Genomic DNA, 26,947 nt, shown 5'->3' with positions numbered 1-26,947 from the left:
GAGAAGGAGGGAGCGAGGCGGAGAGCTGGTGATGTGGAAGCCGCCGGGAGTATTTGCTGGCGACACCGCGTGTGGGCCGGAAGTGGAGGAGTCGAGAGGGCCCCGCAGGACCTCCGGCTAGAGCTAGGCTAGACTGAGGCGACGGCGGCGGCCCCTCGCCGGGAGGAGGACGATGTGGAGCGACGGAAGCGGCGCGCGGGGACGCTGCTACGCGGCATCTGGTTGCGTGTCCGCGGCCGACTGCGCAACCCGCGAGCAGGTCTAAGTAAGTGCGGTGCGGATCCCGAGAGCCGCGGGGTCCGCTCATCCTAGGGAGGTCGCGGGGAGCGGGTTGGGGGGTGGGGCGGGGGAGCGGCTGGCGGGCGCCTCTTTGGCGCCCTGGCCCTGAGCTGCCTCCTCGGGAGAGCGGGGCTGCGCGCCCAGGCCTTGCGGCGCCCGCTCCCCGCCGCGGCGACGTCGGGAGGAGCCGAGTCCGCAGCGGCGGGTAGCGACCCAGATGGACCGCCCTTTGTGGAAACAGTACCTAGGCCCCCGGTGCCCTGCTGGGACGGTGCCTAAACGTGTCAGTGTCTTTCTAGTAACGTGTGCAAACCAATACATAGAAATCATCCCGTCCCACCCCCGCACACGGATGAAAAGTGACATAAAAACCCCAGCTTCGAGGTCTGAGGCTTGTAGTAGCCCGGACCCAGCCACGTCTCTAACAGGTTTACACCTTCGGGTTTCAGGGCAGGAAGTTTTGGGTGTTTAAGAAACAGTAGGAGATCCCCCCCCCTCCCCCCAATGCAATTGAAGTCAATTTTGCTGTCGATCCTTGTGAACAATTCTTCTCTGCAAGTCGCATTACTAGTATTATTACCCAAGGTCTCGTGACCAAGCACAAGTCCTTTATTCCACAGCTTTTGCATATGTTTACTATTACCTGAATGGAAATGCACCAGAGGATCTGGGCTTTGAAGTGTTGATGTTTGATTTTCATTGATCCTCTCCTAGATTCTTGGGCACAGATTAATACTTATTTGTCTACATGCTTCGGTCAATCACCCATCTTTTACTAAAAGGTTACATTTTATTCCACTAAACTAGAACATTTAGTCGTCCCAGAGTTCTGTCATAAATTATCCTACTTAAGGCATAGACTGCACAATTCAGTAATTGTTATAAGAGACTATGTGCCAGGCACTGCTACCTACTGAAAATTGAGAGTTGAACGAGACGAAGTCACGCTCATCAGGGAACTCAGAGTCTATGGAAAGCAAATGAGTTATCCTATAATAGTACGTGCCCCATTACTTTGTACCAAGTGCAGAATATGGCGTGATTGGCAAGAGGGAATACAGGTCCGGGGAAGACTTTCTGAAGCAGCTTCTACCTGCGCTGGGGTTTGGCAGTAAAATAAGGCATTGCTCCAATTACTTCCTGTGTGCACGTACTCAGTTAATCCAAGCCTAGGAGAACTTGTAGCGGTACTTCCTTTCACTGACTCTGCCCTGACAGTACCTTACGTTTTGCCTCTCAGAAGTAACTACATTTACGAATACTGTGCTTTACATTTGATCTCAGCCGTTTTGCACTTACCTGTTTCATCCCCTTAAACGCAGGAGAAAACATATTTGGAGAGGCAGAGTTGGCAAAAGCCACCTGGCTATTAACAGACCAAGCCCCAGGACACTCTCCACTGCACTACACTGCCTCCCATTAATAGTTAATTTGAAATGATGAAAGCCAGCCAGCCTGTGAACATCTACGAACAGATCTTGGCACACCACCTGCCTCCTCGGCCCATTTCACGCCCCTCGCCTTCTGAGGACTTACTAACCACGTTGTCCTGGGTAAACAGTATGGCTTGGTGCTGGGTACAGGACTCTTTAACCCAACACTCTCCTGTGATCTCCCCACTCTTGTCACTTATCTCAGGAAAATGTATTTCTATCTCTGTTTTTCATTAATTCAGAACTTATTTATTACTCAGAGGTTCTAAAATTTTTCTAATTCTTATTTAGTCACTTCAGGGATGCCTGAGGCCCTTCTATACTCATTTTAGAATACACCTAAAGAAGGTTCTAGTTCTTCTAATTTATTCTAATTAAGATTTTTCCCTGATAAGATAGGCTGCTGCTAAATTAGTACATTTTCAGTTACTGCTTCTTATAGGTGTTACTGGAATTATGAAGGTGTAGAATTTCCAGAACATGAACTGGGTTTCATGCATTTATGAGCTGGCCTGAGACACTTCTTCTGTAACATTGATTTCATAAGAAAATAAATTACAGGTTTCATCCATGCAGTTTATAGTAAAACATTAACAATGAACATTACCCCTTTGTAAGTAGGAAACTTCCTGCATTTCTTTGTCTTAATTCAAACATCTGTTTTGCATTGATAGCCTTGTAGATTTTCTTTCTTTTTTTTTTTTTTTTTTACCATTTTCTTCCTTATGGATATTTATAATCTTTGAATAAATTGGATTGGCTTCCTAAGTGACAATAATCTATCATCTTTTTTTTCTGTCAAGAGTTTACTGTATTTACTAAGTCTTCCATACTTCAAGTGAAGGAAAACGCACAAAAATACGATTATGTTGCGGCCCAGTATAATGGAAATATCTGCTCAAGCAGATTTAAATCCCAGTTTAAAATGCTGTCTGAACTGTTCAATTACTATCCAACATTTTCATAGGCAGTTATGTTCATTTGTCCCACAGGACTATTAATACACGCTTTTTCATTATTGATGGCATGTGGGTAACCATTAGGGAAATAGATGATTTATTCTGTGGTGTCTCCAGCACACCGACTGAGAGCAGCTATTTGTGTTTCCATTTCAGCTGTGCAGCTGGCATGGTTTCTTAACTGCCCCATGCTTAGCAGAAAAGGAGATGTACTCAGGCAGGAAGGCTGGATCTGAGTTCTGTATTACCTGAAATGTGATGAGAAGCTGTGAGTTCTCCCAGAGTACTTACGGAGCACCATGGCATACTCAGTCTTCCCCTGTAATGTCGATGTCAGCAGTGACACATGAATTTGCTTTCCACTTTGTACAGTTTTCACTTGAACCTACGCATTGTTCTGTCACTTGTAGGTATTTTTTAATGTATGAGCAATTTTTATTTTTAAACAAGATATTCCTAAAATTACTAATTTAAGATGGACTCTAAGGAGCTTTAAAAGTAATAGTTCACTAATGACTTAGGATATTTTTATTTATAATTGGTTAACCTTTAATCAAATGGTTCTTGGAAAATTCCCATATAAGTAAAATCTTTTGTAGTTTTCAAAGACCCTTTACTATTGGCAAAATCAGTAAATCAATATACACTGTGCAATACAATGTAAACTTTTGCAAATACAAGTAATTAGAATAATTAGCATTTACCTTTATTTGGCGAGACAGTTTTTATCTTCATTAAAATTAATTTTATCTGTAACTGAAAGAATAACATATTTGTCTGATTTACTTTGCTAATTATTGGGACTGTAATAATTAAAATGTACCATTGCAGTTTGAGTTTTAGTTCTTGATATATTTAAGTTGTTATTCTTTTTAATTTTATGTATAAAATGTTGCTGGGTAAAGTGATCTGAATAGATTACCAATGTCAGAGGGAGAGCAATAAAATCATTTGGCAAGGAGGAAGTTTAGGGTGGTTGTTACTCTAGACTTGGAATTAATCTTCAGTGTACTGTTTTGCCATCATTTACTTTTTATTGGAGAGAATAACCTAAGTTTTATTAATAAAGCACAGAACAAACACTGCTGAGTTCATGGAAACACATGACAGTTCCTTGTATACTTATTTCCTGGTTTTTCTTTCTCTCCTCTCATTAGTAACACACTCCTAAAACATACTATATATGCTGTTCTACATAAAGATTGTTTAGCCAAAGTTATATTCTATAATTTTAACTATAAAAATATGTTATTTTGATGATGGAGGTCTGGGAAGAAGACTAAAAATGTATGATGAATAAAGTATTTTACAAACTTCAATTGAAATATAAAATCACTACATCTTTGCACATCAGAGATTTCTAGAGACCTGTTTTTAATCTTGGGTGCATACTTAATGTCTCTCAGTAACTTTTCAATTACTATTAAAAATCACGTAACCAGGGGCACCAACCTTCCATTTGTAAAGATACTATTATTTATAATCTAATGCATATTTCTCCAACTTTACCTTTTATTTTTCTATGGCCTGTAAAATAGAATTTGTGAGATCTTAGGGGTTATTCAGATAACACCTTTTCCTTTTACAAATGTAGAAATTTAGATCAAAATGGGGCACCACATTTAACTGTGGACTTATGTAGTGATCTGAGAATGTAGGATGCAGCACTCACTGGATAAAAGCCTCACTCAGGGCCTAAACCAGGCTGAAAGGTACTCTCTAAAATTCTTATCTGTCTTATGTTTATGATCTTTGGAAACCTGAAGAATGTTAGGTGTTTTTACTAAAGATATTTATCTTCTAGTATCTCGCAAGCTTTAGTAACCTGTATATATATTAAATGAACAAAAGTTTTAGCATAGTACATCATTCTAAATTTGAAGGAGTTAGTCTCTAGGGGAAAAAAAGCAATAAGGGTACATAGATAGGCAGTATAGAAAAGTAGTTACCACTTTGTTCTCAGAAACCCTTTACATTTTCTAATCCTCTTTACATTTAAAAAAAAAATTGAGGATTCCAAAGAGTTTTTATATGTGTGGACTAAATATAGATATATTTATTGTATTAGAAATTAAAACTGGTAGGTTATAAAATTAAACTTTGCCATTTCAAAATTATAAAAGGCTAATATACAAATCTACTGAAGAGCAGAATGACCAGTTGCTATGACACGCACTGACCACCAGGGGGCAGACACTCAATGCAGGAGTTGCTCCCTGGTGGTCAGTGTGCTCCTACAGGGGAGTGCCACTCAGCCAGAAGTCAGACATCCTCTGAGGGCTCCCGGACTGTGAGAGGGTGCAGGCTGGGCTGAGGGACACCTCCCCCCCCCCCCCCCCAGTGCATGAATGTCGTGCACTGGGCCTCTAGTTTCAAAATAACAGTAAAAAAATATATTACATATTAACATAGTAGCATTTTTGGGGGCAAAACAATTGTCTTTAGAAAAAATAGCAAAGAATGTGGCATCGTTTTACATTTTTGTAAATATCTTTAATGTCTGCTTAATAGAAGACAGGCAGATTTTCATGTTTCATTCTCACACAGTAGGTTGTTTTAGATGAAATATATGGAAAAAATCAGGCCCACACATATTTATAGTTGTAAAAGGAGTATTTTTATAGTCTTTTAAGATAATCTAGATATATAAAAGGCTAAGTGACCGACTGTACATCTGTCTGACCTTCTGACCAACCAGCTGTTACATATGACGTGCACTGGCAGTTTAAAAATAAATAAATATTGACTCCTGCATGCGTGATACATATAAAGCTCTCCCTAGTGCCAATCATACACCTCTGTTTTGATCTGTCATTGTCGATCGTGAATTTGGTTGTTTTTGTTGACATTCTGAAGCTGTGTTGTTTTTATATCATGTTTTTGTTGTTTTTATATCATGTCTTTGTTGTTATATCATGTTATTGTTAATCAATTTATATATCATATTCATATGCATTTTACTAATTTTCTTTAATCTCTGACACTTCTGTTATATAGAAATGGCAAATAGCAATATTAAAATATGTCTTCCAATTAATTGCCTTTCAATGTGCAAGAATCCATGCACCAGGACACTATTGTGGATATTCTCTGATATTACGATACTACAATACTTAACAGGTGGTAGTTTCTTACAGGTCATTTACATTGTGGAATCTGAAACGCATATCAAAGAACTTTTTGTCTCTGTTACAATAAAATCTATTGTTTGTTTTTTGGTTTTTGTTTTTTTCTTTATTGATTAAGGTATTACATATATGCCCTTATCTCTCCATTCTCTCCCTCCCCTCTACCCCCCCCCCCCCACTCATGTCATTACCCCCCAGTGTCTGTGTCCATTGGTTAGGTTTATATGCATGCATACATGTCTTCTGATTGATCTCTCCCCCTTCTCCCCACCCTCCCCTGCCTTCCCTCTGAGGTTTGACGGTCTGATCAATGCTTCTCTGTCTCTGGATCTGTTTTTGTTCATCAGTTTATTGTTCATTATATTCCACAAATGAGTGAGATCATTTGATATTTATCTTTCTCTGACTGAGTTATTTTGCTTAGCATAATGCTCTCCAGTTCCATCCATGCTGTTGTAAATGCTAGGAGTTCCTTCCTTTTTACAGCAGCGTAGTATTCCATTGTGTAGACGTACCCAGTTTTCTAATCCACTTCATCTGCTGATGGGCACGTAGGCTGTTTCCAAATCTTAGCTATTGTAAATTGTGCTGCTATGAACATAGGGGTGCATATATTCTTTCTGATTGGTGTTTCTAGCTTCTTGGGATATATTCCTAGAAGTGGGATCACTGGGTCAAATGGGAGTTCCATTTTTAGCTTTTTGAGGAAACTTCTGGCACCCCTATAATTTGGATGTTGGTACGCTTGAAGCAGTCCCAGAGGCTCCTTACACTATCTTTGTATTTTTGGATTCTTTTTTCATTTTGCTTTTCTGGTTGGGTGTTTTTTGCTTCTTCATATTTCAAATCTTTGACTTGATTCTTGCAATCATCTAGTCTGCTCTTGGGAGTCTGTATAATAACTCCCCTCCACCCAGTTTCCACCCCACCCTCCGCCCTCACTCCCCACCCACTGTCCTCATCCATAGGTGCACGATTTTTGTCCAGTCTCTTCCCGCATCCCCCACACCCCTTTCCCCTGCAAGAATAGTCAGTCCACTCCCTTTCTATGTCCCTGATTCTATTATAATCACCAGTTCATACTGTTCATCAGATTATTCACTTGGTTTTCAGATTCACTTGTTGATAGATGTGTATTTGTTGTTCATAATTTGTATCTTTACCTTTTTCTTCTTCTTCCTCTTCTTAAAGGATACCTTTCAGCATTTTATCTAATCCTGGTTTGGTGGTGATGAACTCCTTTAGCTTTTTCTTATCTGTGAAGCTCTTTATCTGACCTTTAATTCTGAATGATAGCTTTGCTGGATAAAGTAATCTTGGTTGTAGGTTCTTGGTATTCATCACTTTGAATATTTCTTGCCACTCCCTTCTGGTCTGCAAAGTTTCTGTTGAGAAATCAGCTGACAGTCGTATGGGTACTCCCTTGTAGGTAACTGAGTTTCTTTCTCTTGCTACTTTTAAGATTCTCTCGTTGTCTTTTGCTCTTGGCATTTTAATTATGATGTGTCTTGGTGTGGTCCTCTTTGGATTCCTTTTGTTTGGGGTTCTCTGTGCTTCCTGGACTTGTAAGTCTATTTCTTTCACCAGGTAGGGGAAGTTTTCTGTCATTATTTCTTCAAATAGGTTTTCAATATCTTGTTCTCTCTCTTCTTCTGGCACCCCTATAATTTGGATGTTAGTATGCTTGAAGCTGTCCCAGAGGCTCCTTACACTATCTTAATATTTTCGGATTCTTTTTTCATTTTGCTTTTCTAGTTGTGTGTTTTTTGCTTCTTCGTATTTCAAATCTTTGACTTGATTCTTGCGATCATCTAGTCTGCTCTTGGGAGTCTGTATAATATTCTTTATTTCAGTCAGTGTATGCTTAATTTCTAGTTGGTCCTTTATCACAACCTTGAGAGTCTCATTAGATTTCTTGTAGGTCTCATTAAGTTTATCGGCAGTTTCTAGAAAATTCTTGAAAAACCTTAAAAGTGTGGTTTTGAACTCTATATCCAGCATTTTGCTTCCTCCATTTCTGTCATTTGTGTCCTTTTCTTTGTTTCCGCATTTTTTATGCTTCCGTGTGTTGATAAAGTGGTTTTCTGTGCTAAATGTCCTCTAGGGCCTAGTGGCTCAGCCTCCCCAATTACCTGAGGAGGACACTCTTGGTGCACCCCCTTGTGGTCTTTGTGCACAGTCTTGTTGTAGTTAAGCCTTGATTGTTGTTGGTATCACTGGGAGGAATTGACCTCCAGGCCAGTTGGCTGTGAGAATCAGCTGTATCTGCAGTGGAGAACTTATGTGCTGGAGACACCCCCCGGGGCAAGACTTGCTTCAATGGGGCTTTGGTGCTCACTGAGTCTGCCCCCTGAGTGTGTCCTTTATGGTTCCATGGAGCTGCAAACTGGATGGTCCCACTCTGACATCTTGGTACACTGGCTCCTGGATCTCTAGGGAGGTGCTAATATAGCCTCTGCCTGAGGCTATCCAGCAAAAGCCTCCCTGCAGGACTTGGGCGGGGTGGGTCCCATGGGATCAACGGAGCGGGGCTAGCAGTTATGGCTGCTCTCAGCGGCCCAGCTTCTCAGTGTCTCGGCAGTCCCTGCAAGCCCCTCTGAAAGAAAGCTGCCCTTGGGTTCCGACTGATGCTAGACAGTCCCGCTTCTCCTGTATGAGTCTGGGTCCCCAGAGACTTGCCCGGAACTGGAGCTCAGAGCCTGAGACTCCCTCCCAATTGAAAACGACAACTGCGCCCTCAGGCGCCAGCCCACTCTGTGTGCGCCTCTGTACCTTAGTATTTTACTTCTGCACTGTGCCTCCTCTGAGTCTCGGTATGCTTTTCTCTTTCCTTCTAGTTGTAGAATTTCCACTCAGCCAGCTTTCCTGTGGTTCTGGATGATGTCCGTTCGTCTTTTAGTTGTATTTTTGAAGTGGTTGTTCGAGGCAGCAAACTCCGGTGTTTACCTATGCTGCCATCTTGGGGTTTTTTTTCAGAGTCTTTTTTTACTCCAGATGAATTTTTGGAGAGTTTTTTCTAGGTTTGTGAAATATGCTATTGGTATTTTAATGGGGAGTGCATTGAATCTATAGATTGCTTTGGGTGATTTGGACATTTTAATGATGTTGATTCTATCAATCCATGAGCAACAGTATGTTCTTCTACCTGTTTATGTCTTCCTCTATCTCTTTTTTCAGTGTCCTGTAGTTTTCTGAGTACAGGTCTTTTACCTCCTTAGTTAAATTTATTCCTAGGTATCTTAATTTTTTTGGTGCAGCAGTAAATGGGATTTTTTGTTTGTTTTTTTAATCCATGCCTGATTTTGTGACACCATTCATCAGTCCTTTGGAAAATAATAATTTGCCATATTGAGCAGATCTTGCAAATGTTGACATGTTTAATAGGTTTTCAAAATCTCATCTATATATATAAAACATTTATATGCAAATAGACTGAACGGTGAAACAACCAAACAACTGGACAACCAGTCGCTATGATATGCACTAATCGTCAGGAGGCACACGCGAAACATGGCAGGTGTTGGCAACAGGCGGAATAGCGCGGAACATGGCGGGCATTGGCCGCAGTGGGATAGTGGAGCTGGTGAGCGGGGTGCCAGACCAAGGCGGGGCGCTAGTTGTTATCATGGGGGCGAGCCTCTGGTGGTTATTGAAAATTCTTTGCTCTCGCGTGCCATGGCCCCGCAGGGCACTCTCACCTACTGCCGCACCAGCCCCACTCGCATCCGCTGCCAGCGCTGGAGCCACTGCGTGCACCCACTGGCCGCACCCGGTGTCAGCCCCAATCGCTTGGCGCCATCAGCAATTGCGAGCAGCGGCTGCCAGCCCTGATCACCCCTCAGGGTTTCTCCACCTCCACCTGCTCCTGGGGGGTGATTGGGGCAGCAGCCACCACTTGCACACGCTGACGGTGCCAGCCCCGCTCGCACCCACTGCTGGCGCTGGCCCCACTCTCATCCACTGCTGGCACCGGAGCTGCCTCTCGCACCCTCCGCCGACGATAGCCCCACTCTCACCCACTGCTGGCACCGTAGCTGCTGCTCACATCCACTGATGGCACTGGCCCTGCTTGCACACACAGCTGCCAGTGTTCTGCGCCGGCCCTGATCGCTCAGTGCTGTCAGCGGGTGCAAGCGGCGGCTGCCAGCCCTGATCTCCCCTGAGGGCTTCTCCACTTCCCTCTGTTCCTGAGGGGTGATCGGGGCAGCAGCCACGGCTCGCATGCGCTGACGGTGCCAGCCCCGCTCTTACCCGCTGGTGGTGCTGGCCCCAATTGCTCTGCACTGTCTGTGGGTGCGAGTGGGGCTGGTGTCGTTAGCGTTTGGGAGTGGCAGCGGTGGGAGTGGGGCTGCCAGCAGAGAGGACCAAGGGCCACTGTGTGGGAGGGGCCGGGCATGGGCATGGAGGATGGGCCGAGACCCATCCCTGTGTCCACCGCAGCTTCGCAGCCCACAGTTCCTTTCAAATTCGTGCACTGGGCCCCTAGTTTGTTAATATGATGCTTTAATCACAAAAGTGTTTAAGTCATAGGAAGCTATTGGCAACTTCATTCATTTTCCAGAAAATGTCTACCTAACACTAGAGTTTGAGTAACCACTTGTTAATTGTCTTTTAAGTCAGAATGTTGCCACCTAAAAAAAGCAGCTAACTCAACTCACAACTCATATTTCATTACACAGCACCTAGTGCTTTATGTCAAACATTTGTTACACAAAGTGTTTAAAAGTTGTATACTCATTTTGTTGAAATATAATTAATAATTTTAACTACTTCTTCAATGACATTCTTAAATAAAACTGATTTCGCCATCCCATTTCCTGGAATTCATTGTGATAAAGAATACAAGGAGTGGCTTCTACATTTTGGTGCCAATACCATTCTTGCTAAGGCACCAGCAGTTTTACCTCCCACTGATTTTGCACCTTTAATGCAAATGTCAGACAATGGAAAAGCATCTTTGTAATTATAATATTGATTTCCAAGATCCCTTGAAAGGGCCTTGGTGACCCCAGGGCCTTGGAACCACCCTTTGAGAATCACTGGCATAGAAAGATCTCAGGTTTATAAAGTTCATTAATTCAGTTCAGCTGCTCTGATTTTCTCTACACTGTCCATGCCAAGTATTTATTTAGATTATGCTTGAATACGTCCAGTTCTTGTGAAAAATTGTGTTTAAATGAATAAAAATGAGTGTCATAGACAGCTGTTTGATAGAAAGTAAATGAAATCCTTAAAAAGTTTCCATACATTTTTACTGGGTTCCTATAAGTAATCAAGCATGATGGAATTTAAATATTACTAAACCTATATTGTAAAGGACACATGCTTAAGATTTTATTTTTATTTTCCTATATTTAAGGACAACTGTGGCCCCTTCTTTGATTTTCTTTGTGTTATCTGTAATTAAATAAGCTTGTTAGACACGTACAGTTCTATATGTCTATGTCTGGTTTCCTGAGTAGATCATGAGCTACTTAAGAACAAGAACTGTTTTTTATAATTTTGAAATAGTTTATAGTACCTAGGCACTATGATTCACATAGCAGGTAAACACACATATTTATAGCATTGTCTTTAATTTTTAAATAGTATGGAAAAGTGAAGTGGAATCTCATGAGGCTTGAAAGCCAACCCTGGGACCACTTCAGTGGTCCAGGCTGGGTTTGAGAATTCCTTGGGGACCTGTCTTTGTATTGTGAGAACTGGGTTTGAGAATTCCTCGGGGACCTGTCCTTGTATTGGGCATAACTTTGGTATTGATCTCTTTTATTTTTAAACTAGAGGCCTGGTGCATGAAATTCATGCGTGGGTGGGGTCCTTAGGCCTGGCCGGTGATCAGGGCAGGGTTGGAAGAGGAAGTGACGGTCGCCGGGCCAGGTGCAGAAGGAACAGACATCAGACGCCAATGCCACCATCGGCACCTGACCACCCCATGGTTCTCTGCCTCTCCACTCTTCCCCTCGCCACCGCGCCACCACTGGGGCCTGCCGGCCGGGGGGAAGGACAGGACCTGCTGGCCAGGGGGAGGGACCGCGGAGGTTTGCTGGCCAGGGGGAGGGGCCACGGGAGGTTGGCCGCCTTCTTCCCTCCTCTGTCCCTCGCTACCTGCCACATGGCAGGCCAATTGGAGCCTGCCAGCCACTGGAAGGGACAGGGTAGTGACCGTGGGAGGTTGTCCGCCGGACCCAAGGAGGGAACCGGCCCTTGGCCCCGTGGGAAAAGGGCCACGTCCGCCACCACCTACCCCTCGATTCCCCGTCCCAGCCCAGGGCCTGGCCAGGGGGAAGGACCGTGGGAGGTTTGCTGGCCGGGGGGAAGTTGGCTGTGGGAGTGCACTGACCACCAGGGGGCAGCTCCTGCATTGAGTGGTCAATGCATGTCACGACTGATTGTTCCAGTCGTTCCAGTAGCTTAGGCTTTTATATATATAGATCATCAGTCTATAGAATAGTTATTTAAATATTTTTTCTTAGAAATGAAACCAAGTATATATATGAGATGATTAAGATAAGTTGAGTGTGCCTAGCTCTCCCTTGACTTATTGCTCAGCTAACACTAGTCAACATGGTGGTTCTGAGAGCTTTACAGCTTTAAATTGTTTGTATTTTTAGTCTTAAATTGGGTGTTATATAGTCACAGTGGGATAATATTTAAAGTCAGGAAGCACATGGAGCATTAAATGTGAACTAAGTAAGTTAATGAGGACCATGAAATTCTTAAGAAGATCATTACTAAGACCAAAAGTTGGATGTTTATGTCCAAAAAAAGCAGAATTTCATCGAGCACTTCTCCCAGATTGTCAAGGTACTGACTGAGGATGACATGGGGCATCCAGATACAGAAGATGCTATTGCCCTGCTCAAGGAGGTCCTGGAGTACAATGTCATTGGAGGGAAGTACTAACGGGGAATGACTGTGCTGATAACATTTCAGGACCTGGTGGAACTAACAAAGCAGGATGCTGATAGTCTCCAACTGGCCATGACTGTGGGCTGGTGTGTGGAACTGCTCTAAGCTTTCTTCCTGGTGTCAGATGACATGGATTCATCCCTCACCTGATGGGGGCAGATCTGCTGGTATCAGAAGCCAGGTGTAGGTTTGGATGCCATCAATGATGCTATACTTCTGGAAGCATTTATCTCCTGACTGCTGAAGCTCTATTGTTGGGAGCATCCCTATTACCTGAACCTGATGGAACTCTTCCTGCAGAGTTCCTATCAGACTGAGGTTGAACAGACCCTGGACCTCATCATAGCCTCCCAGGGCAGCATGGATCTTGGCAGATTCACTGGAAAGAGGTACAAATCTATTGTCAAGTATAAGATAGCTTTGTACTTCTCTCTTCCTGTAGCTGCTGCCAGGTGTATGGCGGGCATTGATGGGGAGAAGGAACATGCCAATGCCAGGAAGATCCTGCTGGAGATAGGAGAACTCTGAGATTTAGGATGATTACTTTGACTTCTTTGGGGACTCCAATGTGATGGGCAAGATTGGCACTGACACCCAGGACAACAAATGCAGCTGGCTGGTGGTTCAGTGTCTGCAATGGGCCTCTCTGGAACAGTGCCAGATCCTGCAGGATAATTATGGGTAGAAAGGCTGAGAAGGTGGCCCAAGTAAAGGCACTCTATGACGAGCTGAATCTATAGGCTGTGTTCATGTAGTATGAGGAAGACAATTGCAGCCACCTTCTGGGTCTCATCAAGCAGTACTCTTTGCCTCTACCCCCAGCTATCTTTCTGAGGCTAGTACTCAAGATCTATAAGTGGATAAAGTGACTGCCAGGGTGGAGAGAGGCTCTCAATAAATTACAATAAATCTTCAAAAAATATATGTATTTGTTTACACATGCTTTTTTTCTAAAAAACATATAGTATGCAAAATGTTAGGTGAGGAAGAAGTGTGTAGTTTTGGATAATTTTGAGATGTTGATGAAGCATCAGGTACTCAAGGAACAGATAAATTGATGTAGATGGAGTAGACATAGACAATGGAAATACTTCATACACAAGTATGATAGTTGGAGCCATGATAAAGAATGAAATCACTGAGGAGAAAGAAGGTAAGTAGATAGGACCTTGGAAAATGCTTAAATTGAAGTAGGTCAGAGGGGAAAACACAGGAATTTGAATATACTGGAAGCTGAGAAAGAATTAATGTTTGGTGCCACTTAGAGGTATGGTGTTCCAGTGTGATTTGAGAAAAATACATTAGAATTATTAGCAAGTGAGGTTTGCTTTTTATGAGTGACTAGAGGCCCGGTGCACGAAATTCGTGCCAGGATCGGGCCTAAACTGGCAGTTGGACGTCCCTCTCAAAATCCTGGACTGCTGGCTCCTAATTGCTCACCTGCCTGCCTGTCTGGTCGCCCCTAACTGCCCACCCCCCTCTGCCAGCCTGGTTGCCCCCAACTGCCCTCCTCCGCTGGCCTAGTCACCCCTCACTCCCCCCCCCCCCCGCCCACCAGCCTAATTGCCCCCAACTGCCCACCTTGACGGTCTGGTCACTCCCAACTGCACCCCCCCCCCCCACACTGGCCTGGTCGCCCCTAACTGCCTCCCCTGCCCGCCTGGTTGCCCCTATCTGCCCCCCCCCCCCCCTGCTGGCCTGGTTGCCCCCAACTGCCCTCTGCCGGCCTGATTGCCCCTCACAGGCCCCCTGCTGGCCTGGTTGTCCCACGCAACCTGCTGTTTAGTCGTTTGGTCATCCCTCATTAACCCCCCTGCCGGCCTGGTCATAGGCAGCCATCTTGTGAAGGCGTGACGGCCAATTTGCATATTACCTCTTTATTATATAGGATCATTGTAAGAGCTACTACATCAGATTCTCATGATAATAAGTAGTTGAGTTACCAGGGATGGTTAAAGTTACAGACAGGTATTAGAGACATTTGACATGTGACAGCTGGTGTGGTAACATGGCAAAAGGCAGAAGTGAGAAATGGTAATAAGGCATTTATTTGAGATGTAGACATAAGGTTAAACACATAATCTACACTAATAAAAGAGAAACATGGTAATTGGTGTACGACTGCTACCCTTTTCATTGGCTAATCAGCGAGATATGCAAATTAACTGTCAGCCAAGATGGCGGCCGGCAGCCAGGCAGCTTGAAATAACATGAGGCTTGCTTGCCTCAGTGACGGAGGATCGTTGGAGGAAACCAACGTTCCCCGCCTGCGGCTGCAGGCCTCTGAGCGGGCAGTTTAAGAAACATTGTAACAAATACCGCCAGACTTCAGCCAGCAGATTCGCAACATTGTAAGCAAAGGCCAGAAACCTACTTTCAGCCGCGGAGGCCTAAGAGCTGGATCCAAGCCTCAAGGTAAAGCTGGCCCAGAATAAAAGAAAAAAGAAAAAAAGGAGTGGTTGGGAACTTCAGTCACTCCAAGCCTGAAAACAGCCCTCAGCCCCTCACCCAGACTGGCCAGGACTCCAGTGGGGACCCCCACCCTGATCCAGGACACCCTTCAGGGCAAACCAGCCGGCCCCACTCATGCACCAGGCCTCTACCCTATATAGTAAAAGGGTAATATGCCTCCCGGCACTGGGATCAGCGTGACGGGGCAGCGACCAAACCCCCTGATCGCCCTGCGGCTCTGTGTGTGACAGGGGGCGGGGCCCCAACCCCCTGAGCAACCCTGTTCTGTGCCTGATAGGGGGGAGCTCCCCCCACACCCCCCCACGAGCCCTGCTCTGTGTGTGATGGGGTAGAGCCATAACCTCCCCATCGGCCCTGCCCTGAGTGTGAGAGTGGCCGCGCCCCAACCCCCTGATCGGCCCTGCTCTGTGGGTGATAGAGGGCGGTGCCCCAACCCCCTGATGGGCCCTGTTCTGTGTGTGACGGGGGCAGCGCCCCAACCCCCTGATTGGCCCTGCTCTGTGCGTGACGGGGTGGCACCGCAACCTCCCCATCGACCCTGCCTTGAGTGTGACGGGACAGTGCCCCAACCCCCCAATTGGCCCTACCCTGAGCGTGACTGAGGGTGGCATCACAACCTCCCAATCTGCCCTGCTCTGTGCATGACGGGGCGGCGCCCCAACTCCCCAATCGGCCCTGCTCTGAGCCCGACCAGGGGCTGCACCTAGGTATTGGGCCTGCCCTCTGCCACCCGGGAGCAGGCCTAAGCCAGCAGGTCGTTATCTCCCAAGGGGTCCCAGACTGCGAGAGGGCACAGGCCGGGCTGAGGGACCCCCCTCCCTCCCGAGTGCACAAATTTTTGTGCACCGGGCCTCTAGTCTATATAATAAAAGGCTAATATGCAAATCAACCAAACAGAAGAACGACCGGTTGCTATGACATGCACTGACCACTAGGGGGCAGATACTGAATGCAGGAGCTGTCTCCTGGTGGTCAGTGTGCTTTCACAGGGGGAGCACCACTCAGCCAGAAGCCGTGCTCATGGCTGGCTAGCGCAGCAGCGGTGGTGGGAGCCTCTCCCGCCTCCACGGCAGCATTAAGGATGTCCGACTGATAGCTCCCAGACTGTAAGAGGGTACAGTCTGGGCTGAGGGACCTCCCCCCCACCCCCTGCCACGAGTGCAGGAATTTCATGCACTGGGCCTCTAGTCCTATATAATAAAAGGCTAATATGCAAATTGTCCCCTTGACCAGGAGTTCAACCGGAGTTCAATCAGGGGGCAGGGCCAGCCCACCAACCCCTCCCCCTCCCCCTGCCTGGCCTGCCCCCGATCGGGGTTGGCGGCCAGACCCCACCAGGCTTCTAGTAATGTTGAAGCATGAGAGATGAGAGTTTATTGGTTGACTACGATTCTCTTCTCCACAGATCTAATCCTTTTTCCCCCGTAAGGTACCCTTCTAAGTAGTATTAAGCTTGATTGAACTTTGAATATATGAAACTCAACATTCCTCTTGATTGTTTATGATGCTAAGATGATATCAGCAAATGCATTTCAGCATGGAAAAGAACCTGGCAAATAATCCATCTCTCCTGGCAACACATATTACAAATATTTTGCCCCAAAGGACATACTTTAGAGCAGCGGTTCTCAACCTGTGGGTCGCGACCCCTTTGGGGGTGGAACGACCCTTTCACAGGGCTCACCTAAGACCATCGGAAAACACATATATAATTACATATTGTTTTTGTGATTAATCACTATGCTTTAATTATGTTCAATTTGTAACAAAATACATCCTGCATATCAGATATTTACATTACAATTCATAACAATAGCAAAATTACAGTTATGAAGTAGCAACGAAAATAATTTTATGGTTGGGGGTCACCACAACATGAGGAATTGTATTGAAGGGTCGCGGCATTAGGAAGGTTGAGAACCACTGCTTTAGAGGGTAACTAATCACCTTGCGTTTTCTTCATGACCAGCAGCAGTGGTCTTGTGTTCAGCTGGGCATTCACACTCACAAAACCCAATGGACCATCCCTGGCACAAGCCTCTCTGCGTTGTTGAAAGAAATGAGATAGAAAACCCAGGAAATCAGCATCAGGTGTATTGTTCCTGAGTGACAGTATAGGCTAGTGGAAAGATGACACGTGGGTGGGTGCCTCCTGACTTGTTTTGTGCTCCACAAGACAATATCTTTTGTAACAGCACATGGGCATAGTGTCCGGGATTCAGCCGAGGGACAGGCCAGTTGCAGATTATGTACCATTCAGAAAAGCCCACTCTTTTTACTTCTCACTTGGCATGTGTAGCCCTGCTCCCTGTCTGCTCAATCCAGATTTAGCTCACCAATAGTGGTCAAGTTTAGCACACAAAATGTTGCTTAGAAACATAACTGATATCCTGCCTTTATGAGGTTTCCAGGGAAACCATGCTAGAAGGTTAGCCAGAGGTAATTTCTTTTATGGAGAGAAAAGGTTTTTGTTAACCCTTTACTCAATTTATTAGCAAAATAAATGGAAAACTTGCATAAAGCTTGCTGTAGAACCTATAGTGGACTGTATCAGAGACACTATTCATTTACATCAACTATCATAACATCTGGGATAGTTTCAGCAAATTTAGTAAATAAAAAATTCTTCCTGTATTAAGTTTGCTTGTTCTAGTTCCCTTATGATAAAGACCAGGGAGCAGAAATTATTGGCAATTGGATTATGTAAAAATAAGGCAGTCAGTGAGTGGAGGTCTCTTTCTACACCATTCGTGTTCCATAAACATATTAGAAAAGACAAGTAGACAATCCAGAGCAGTTTTTACTAACCTGCCCTTAAAATTGACTTCCACTAGATGTTCCTCAAAATGAATTGGCTTTTATTCTGACTCTCACCGTTTAACAATCCATTGTAAGATTATGTTTGTTTATCACAAAGTCATTTAGTTAAAGTGATGTTTCAGGAATGCTTTGTGGAAAACTGCAAGTTGAATATTTTCCCTAACCAATAATGGACTCAAATATGCAGTTTTTCTGATATCCACTCTTAAACATGTGCCCGGTGCTCAGAATACAGTTATGTTTTCTTAGAAGTGGAAAGAAATCTGGATTGAGCAGAAGTTTAATAATTCAGATATATTACTGGATTGTTTTTTAAAAAATTTTTACTCTTGAGTATATGTAAAATGTTATACTACCTAGTAGGGAATACAGTAGTGAAAAAGAGAAACATAGTTCCTGGTCTATTTAAATTCAATATTGTATGTTGAAATTAGAAACTAAAGAAGCTACTTAAAACAATTATTTTTCAGTTTGAATAATTGAAAATTTTAACTATATAGATTGTGTGTGTGTGTGTGTGTGTGTGTGTGTGGTTTGAATTTAAAAATATGCCTTGTCTAGATATTAGAAGTTTTGTATTTTATCTGGTGTTGCAATAGGTTTTTTAAGTCATGCTATACACTTTGTTTGATTTGAAAATTGAGTCAATTCACTCCTGGGATTATCTGGGTTATAGAAATGCTTTATCGTGTCCTTTTCAAATTTTCTGATTTTTTTTTTCTTATAGTTGTGTGGTAAATTCTGATTTTATGTTAACTTGAGCAGAACACAGTTAAGAATGCCAGAAATACTAGGTCATAAAAGCAAATAAAGTTAATAGATCTATAGCATTTATAAATGCTTTTTAAAATTTCATTTGATAATGTAGGCATTTTTAAGTTCTCATTCTATTGAAAAAAGAATTCAGACTGGAAATAAGTGATAAACCCAAGATTATTCTGCAGATAGGTATATGATAGCATAGACCAGGGGTGGGCAACCCCTGGCACGCGTGCCAAACATGGCACGCCAGTAACTTTTGCTGGCACACAAAACCCTCTCTTATAATCTTCCATTTACAATTTTTGTGAACATTTGAATGACTTAAATGTTAAATTACAAGGAACTGGCAAGACACTTGATGTTATGTTTGGTTACATAAAGGCTTTTGAAAAGCTTTAAGTCTTTAAGAGTGATGTGGATGGTGAGAGATTTAGATATTTCCCAAACCTCAAGAGGCACATCAAAGACCTCCCAAAAGATGTCAGAACAGACTGTCAAAGCCTTCAAAAGCTGTTTTTAAACATCATTGAGTCAACTATTGAGCAGTTCTTCTCAAGATTTGCGAAATTCAGAGAACTGGAAGAGACAGCAAAATTCATGAGGTTTCCAGACAATATGAAACTGGAGGAACTAAACTTACAAATGTTTTCATGGATAGACATGGCTGACATTGAAATGCAGTTGATTGAATTTCAGAGTAGCTCAATTTGGAAGCAGAAATTTATTGACCTTAGAGTTGACTTGGAAAACATTGAAAAAAAGCGATTAGAGACAGGAGTACCGGAGAGAAGTGTTGAAAACGAACTATTGAGGACTTGGAATGCCATTCCAGAAAATTTTTTCTGTTTAAAAACCTTTGCAACAGCGTTACTCTCCATGTTTTCATCCACATATGCTTGTGAATCTTTGTTCTCAGTGATGAATTTTGTTAAGTCTCATAATAGTAGCCTAACGGATGAAAGTAGTAGCTTGTGCATATCTCTGAAGGTCATCAGTAGTGCAGCAGCAAAAGTCCCACTGATAATATCAAACGGAGTCATAAAGTTTTCATTTGGACTATCAGTGTACATGCATACATTAAAAAATAAATGCATTTTTCATCATCATATACTGTGTTTTTGTTGCTCGAATGAATTTTATTTCTTCAAGGTTCTTCACATATATACATACACCTTAAGAGATATCAAGTAGGCATAACATGTTCTCAAAAAATTAGCGTTGGCACGCAAAAGAATTTTTGAGTCAGAGATTTTGCTGGTTTTGGCACGCATTCACAAAAAGGTTGCCCACCCCTGGCATAGCCTTTAAGACTGATGGAATTTTTGTGCCTTTTTCCCCTACTATGTTTGAGTTAACCATCTTTCTGATACTTCTCACAAATGATTGGCCTGATTATGAAAAAAAAGTAAAATTTTTCACTAAAGAAATATATTAAATAATTTATTTTTGAAATATTACAGTGCTCTAGTATATTTATATTTTATATCCCAAACCTTGTTAATCCTAATTATTACATAAAATTCTTTTATTTTGATGTATACAGTTAATGCCAGTGTGTTTTCATACTTGCCCAATACAACTTCTGTGTACATATGAAAAATCACTCAGATATTGCTTATAATTAAAAAAGTAAAATTAAACTAAGTAAACATTAGATTAAATGTTAAGTGACTAGATATGTTACTGAGAATTATCCACAACAACGAATGGATATAGAGAGTAGCCCTGTCTACTTTAAGCTATTGGTAAAATAACAGTCATAGATTGTGAAAGGCCTTTTTTTGTTGACCAGGAACAATGATTTAGTATTTACTGTAATTGGCTTACTCTTTTAGTCTGATTTTTAACTAGTTCTGACACCTAGTGGTCAGATATTGCTTCTATAGTTTTTAGGTTTGGGTTTTTGTTTACCTGACATACCTTGAGCAAAAGTATAGTGCTCATTGTAATAAAACTTTTTGCAACTGGGTGGCAGTATTGATTTCAGAGGAACTTCAGAAAAATACTGTGGGTTTATGTGCAGTCATTTGAACAAGAATTCAAATTTAAAATCTGTTTAACAAAATAGTAAATATGGTGAAATAATAGTGAAAAATTGAATCTATTAAGTCATCTAACTCATCTTTATAGCCATTCTAACTTTATTTTATATTTCTGTAGTGTTTAAACCTAACATGATGAATTAAAATGCCACATTTATTAGCTTATGGCTACAGTATAGTTTTAAAAATTAGTCTTTAACAATTATGTATCAAATGTAAGAGTGGCTTCTTTCTGATAGTTTTGTAGTAAAAGAATTTAATGTCTTTTAAAACTTGGTAAATATATAAGAAAAAGTGTAATGTGTCTTACCTCTTGCCATTTTAAGACAGCATACATACATATTTTATTTGATTAAAAAGTTGACTTTTGATAGCTTTTTTCTGTATTTTTATCAGTTGTATTTTTCAGCAATATTTTTAAAAAATTTGTCTCTAATAAGTCATTTTTTAATTTTTCTCTGGCTCACAAAGAGAATTTCTGTTTCTTTTAACTTATCCCCCTAGTATTTATTGCTTTATCAATACAAAATAGCAATCGGTATTGACTCACTGGTATGAAATTGCAATAAGGACTATATAAAAGATTTTACATATTTTGTTATATTAGTAATCTGAAATTTCTTTTTAATCATATGGGAAAGACAAAGTATTACTTATTTTTCCTGAAAATACAATATTAGAAACTAATGGTTAATTTAAATAAATTATTTTTAAGTTTAGCTGTGAAAACCTCCAGGTAGAGAGGAAAATATTTTATTTTTCTTGTTCTGATTTGTTTAATTATATTTTTTCCTACAATGTAAAAAGAATATTGACAATATTATGTCAGATTGGTCTTGATAGGTTAGAGTCTGTTAACTACCTCTTTAATCAGGTTTGCCCTCTAACTATCTCAGTAATGCTGTAGAATTCCAAAATCTGTTCTGTTTCTATGCACTAAATAAACTATCAGAAAGAGAAATAAAGAAATAAAGAAAACAATCCTATTTTTAATTCCATCAAAAAGAGTAAGATATCTAGGAATCAGTTTAACCAAGGAGGTGAAATACCAGTACACTGAAAACTGTAAGACATTAATGAAAGAAATTGAAGAAGATACAATTAAGTGAAAAGCTATTCCATGCTCATAGATTGGAAGAATTAATATTCTTAACATGTTTATACTACCCAAAGCAAACTACAGATTTAATACAATCTGTATCAAAATTCCAATGGCATTTTTCACAGAAATAGAATAAAATATCCTAAAGTTTCTATGGAACCACAAAAGACCCCAAGTAGCCAAAGCAATCTTTAGAAAGGAAAACAAAGTGGGAGGCATCACTCTCCCTGATTTCAAACTGTATTACAAAACTGTAGTAATCAAAACAGTATTGCATTGGCACATAAATCAGTGGAGCAGAATAGAGCCCAGAAATAAACCCACACATATATGGTCAATTAATTTACAACAAAGAATCCAGGGATATAATGGGAAAGGATGATATCAATAAATGGTGCTGGGAAAACTGGATCACTATCTTACCATGCACAAAAATTAACTCAAATTGGAGTAAAGACTTCAATGTAAGACCTGAAATCACCAAACTCCTAGAAAGAAAACTGGTAAGCTCCTTAATATAAGTTTTGGTAATGATTTTTTGGCTCTGACACTAAAAGCAAAGGCAACAAAAGCAAAAATAAACAAATGGGACTATATCAAATTTAAAAGCTTCTGAACAACAAAGGAAACCATTAACAAAATGAAAAGACAACCTTTGAAGGGGAGAGAATATTTGCAAATCATATATCTGATAAGGGTTTAAAATCCAAAATATATAAAGAACTCATATAAATCAGTAGCTAAAAAATAAAAGGGCAGAATGTCTGAATAAACATTTTTCCAAAGAAGATATACAGATGGCCAATAGGTACATGAAAACATTACTCATCAGGAAAATGCAAATCAAAACAGTGAGGTATCACCTCATACCTGTTAAAATGCTAGTATAAAAAAGACAAGAAATAACAAATATTAGTAAGGATGTGGAGAAAGGCAACCATTGTTCACTGTTGGTGGGATGTAAATTGGTACAGCCACCATGAAAACAGTATGGAGGTTCCTCAGAAAATTAAAAATAAAAAGATAATACGATCCAGCAATTCCACTTCTGGCTGTTTATCTGGAAAAAAAAAACGAAAATACAGCCAATCCACATATACTTATTCCTGTGCCTCCCTGTTCCTTCATATAAAAAATTGGGAACATGGCATCAACTTATTTTCTATCAAATCAAGGAGAATACATGAGTGAAAGTACCTGCCAGTAAATACTAGTAAGCACATTTCACAAAATGAATATAGTTTGATGACTGTGATAGCACTGGAGGGAGAAAGGAGACTGTTAACAGAAGGGACAGGGGAAATTAGAGCAACCATTTTTGTGGATGAACTGATGGAGGCTTCCAAGGATTCATCTAGTATCAAGATTTATATGTATCATGGATCTAACTTTAAAATAAGAGATGTGTTGGATTACTGATAATGTCTCTCTGTTTTTCTCTTTAGGATACTTGCAGAGAGCTACAATGGAAAAGTCCTGGATGCTGTGGAACTTTGTTGAAAGATGGCTAATAACCTTGGCCTCCTGGTCTTGGGCGCTCTGCCGTATTTCTCTCTTACCTTTAATAGTGACTTTTCATCTGTATGGAGGCATTATCTTACTTTTGTTAATATTCATATCAATAGCAGGTATTCTATATAAATTCCAGGATGTATTGCTCTATTTTCCAGAACAGCCATCTTCCTCACGCCTTTATGTTCCCATGCCCACTGGTATTCCACATGAAAACATTTTTATCAGAACCAAAGATGGAGTGCGTCTGAATCTTATTTTGGTAAGATATACTGGAGACAATTCACCCTATTCTCCAACCATAATTTATTTTCATGGGAATGCAGGCAACATAGGTCACAGGTTACCAAATGCATTGCTTATGTTGGTTAACCTCAAAGTTAATCTTTTGCTTGTTGATTATCGAGGATATGGAAAAAGTGATGGAGAAGCAAGTGAAGAAGGACTCTACTTAGATTCTGAAGCTGTGCTAGACTATGTGATGACTAGACCTGACCTTGACAAAACAAAAATTTTTCTTTTTGGTCGTTCCTTGGGAGGAGCAGTGGCTATTCATTTGGCTTCTGAAAATTCACATAGGATTTCAGCCATTATGGTGGAGAACACATTTTTAAGCATACCACATATGGCCAGGACTTTATTTTCATTCTTTCCAATGCGTTACCTTCCTTTATGGTGCTACAAAAATAAATTTTTGTCCTACAGAAAAATTTCTCAGTGCAGAATGCCTTCTCTTTTCATCTCTGGACTCTCTGACCAATTAATTCCACCAGTAATGATGAAGCAGCTTTATGAACTCTCCCCATCTCGGACTAAGAGATTAGCCATTTTTCCTGATGGAACTCATAATGACACATGGCAATGCCAGGGTTACTTCACTAGCCTTGAACAGTTCATCAAAGAAGTAATAAAGAGTCATTCTCCTGAAGAAATGGCAAAAACTTCATCTAATGTGACAATTATATAATGTTTTTTTATTGCACTGTATTTTAGTTTGTGCAGAATGATAAAGAATGTTCCTTTCTAGAAGTGTGTTCTATCTGTACTTGTCTGAAGAGTGACATTAAATGTTGAAAGGACTTTAGTGCTCTTTAAAGATGATCCAAATAGTTTTTTACATTTGAAAAACTATAATTGTTGGGATTATTTCATACATTTTCATCAAACCTTTCAATGTGTTTATGTGTCTGTATCTTTAGTTTAATATGCCAGTAGAATATATTCAAAAGTTTCTTGTTGCTAAAGTGGTACACTCTATCTGATACTTAAGGTTAATGTCTGGGTGTGGAAGGGGAGATACAGACGAGAAACCTTCGGATATTATTCCTTTAGTAAATATTGGGACAATCATGGTATATACAAGCTTAATTCTATAACTGCATTTTTCACCTTAAAATGCATGATGATATTTTATTTCTTGAATTATGCAATGCAATGTTTTTAATGTAAATAGCACTGGTCATATACCAATGTATATGGTAACCTGGGTTATATCTATTTTTATGTAAACTATTTTGGTTTTGGCAAGAAGTGAAATTGAGGCCTGTGTGCAGGTTGCTATTGAATTTTGCTCTGGCGTATGCTGAGATTCAGCTTTTTCTTACAAATAAATGGGACCCCCACTTTCCAACAAAAATGTACTGTGTTTTGTTAGGTACAGTCTGGATCATGGCATGCAAAAATAGAAATTTAGAATTTCACTGCAGCTTCAATGTGCATCTTTGAACTTTTTTACATTTGTAGTTTTGGTGGCAAAGAGAATTTTACTTTTTATCAATTTCATAAGTCTACAGGTAAACCACCAATGGCAGTCATAATGAAGATAACTTATTTAAGAATTAAAGTAGGAACTCTTATTACATAATTGTACATACTGTTTTACAGAAGTTCCCTCATTTGATTTTTAAGTCCCAGTATCTAGGTATATCTAACCCACTAAAGCCAAGGTGTCATTTATTGGACTTTCTGAAAATAAACACAACAAAAACAAAAAAGCTATGTTCTTTGGTTTAATATTTTAGTTATAAAATAGAACTGCAACAAAAGACAATTTTAGGAAGTATTATTTTCTACATGTAGGAATGTGGGGATGAAGGAATGCTACAGCTTTTTATCACAGAACATATTACCCCATTTAACTATTAAATGGCTATCAGTGGGAAGTAGTATTTAGTCATATAGAAATGTATGAAAAAATTTTTTAAAAAAACTCCTTAAAATTGCAGGATTTACCTTAAATATATATATATACATATATATAAGCTTTGAGACATAAGTGTACTAAGTTGTGTCAAGCAATCCTCAAAAATTAGATGTATTTGAGCTCTGTGCATTATGTCAGCTTTAAATGTAATATTTTGAATATTTAGGCTATATTTATTGGCTTTGTGCAAGCAGCTAGAACAGAAATAATGGGTCAATAGTTTTGACCTTAATTTAAAAACTCTTTCTATGGAGATAGGGCTAGAAATACTTTTGCCAAATAACATTCGTCTCATTCACTTTATGTCAATATTTAGAAAACAATAAATTACAGCAAATATGATGTTTTTCTATAAATTATTGTAAAAAAAGTCATGCTTTTAAAAACAAATTTGGTAATGCATATCATGGAAAGTGTATTTTGTATGTATAATTTCACGACAATTAAAGGATACTTTTCATCTTGTCAATCATTGCTATATAGAATGACTGTCTTAAATAGTAATGTACTAAAGGGAAAAAATTTAATACAACAAGATCTAGTGTACTTAGACATGAGCTTACATGGAAAACCTTAGACTCGTATCATTCTTTGAAGTTTATAAAGTACCTTCGTACGTTTTCATGTAATCATTTAATCTACTACACTATGAAGGAATTTATCAAATTTAGTTGTAAATATGCTGATGAAGCCTAAAAGCTTTTTCTTCATCAGTGTTTTGTTTTATGCTTTTTAAAATACTCCATGTTTATAAACAGTCTTTTTTTTTTTTTCAAGTCAGGACTTCAAAAGTTGTAAAGTACATGTATCCCATCCCTACCTTCATTCTCTTTGGGTTAAGGAGCCTTTCTTCCTGCAGCAAAGGGAAGAGGCTGTTTCTGGGGTTGTAGTACCTAATTTCTGTATTTGAGAATATTTCTTTAGATAGGGAGAAATAGAAAACAAAATCAGTTCTTCAAAACGTGTCTAATTTTTGGCCAAAGCATTTGGTGTTAATAAAATGTGAATTCTGAATGAGTCACTTCATTTTGGATTCATAGGTTTAGTGGGAATAGAGTGTGTCCGTCTTGTGTATTTCTGGCTCACTTATCCAAGAGCAGCTCTGGGAGTTTCTGAATGAATTTTAAATTATTAAGCTGTGGTAAATTTGGAAATATTTAAACATGGCAAGATATAATTTATTTAGATCAAAATCCATTGTTTTAAAAGGGATTATTGGGGAGAAATGGCAAAAGGGATATTGCAAAATATGGAAAAATAATTTGTAGAAGATAAAAGAATACTAATAGAAAGAGCAACACAGTGAAAGGTTGTGTGTTAAATGTA

At 40.5% G+C, this 26,947-nt stretch overlaps 1 protein-coding gene and 1 pseudogene across 1 annotated transcript; both read left to right on the top strand.

The window, feature by feature from the left end:
• ABHD13 (abhydrolase domain containing 13) lies at positions 1 to 26,635 on the top strand. The gene is made up of 2 exons (XM_036298302.1): positions 1 to 265; positions 23,352 to 26,635. Exon 2 carries the CDS (start codon positions 23,372 to 23,374, stop codon positions 24,383 to 24,385), a length of 1,014 nt encoding a protein of 337 aa, XP_036154195.1. The 5' UTR covers positions 1 to 265; positions 23,352 to 23,371; the 3' UTR covers positions 24,386 to 26,635.
• On the top strand, positions 9,700 to 13,916 carry LOC118650195 (annotated as a pseudogene).
• Positions 26,636 to 26,947: the final 312 nt, after the last annotated feature.

This window comes from Myotis myotis, unplaced genomic scaffold, assembly GCF_014108235.1.
Source record: "Myotis myotis isolate mMyoMyo1 unplaced genomic scaffold, mMyoMyo1.p scaffold_m19_p_3, whole genome shotgun sequence".
In the NCBI taxonomy this organism is placed as follows: Eukaryota; Metazoa; Chordata; class Mammalia; order Chiroptera; family Vespertilionidae; genus Myotis; species Myotis myotis.
Note: the sequence above shows the minus strand (reverse complement) of the source record. Positions and strands in the feature narration are given on the sequence as shown.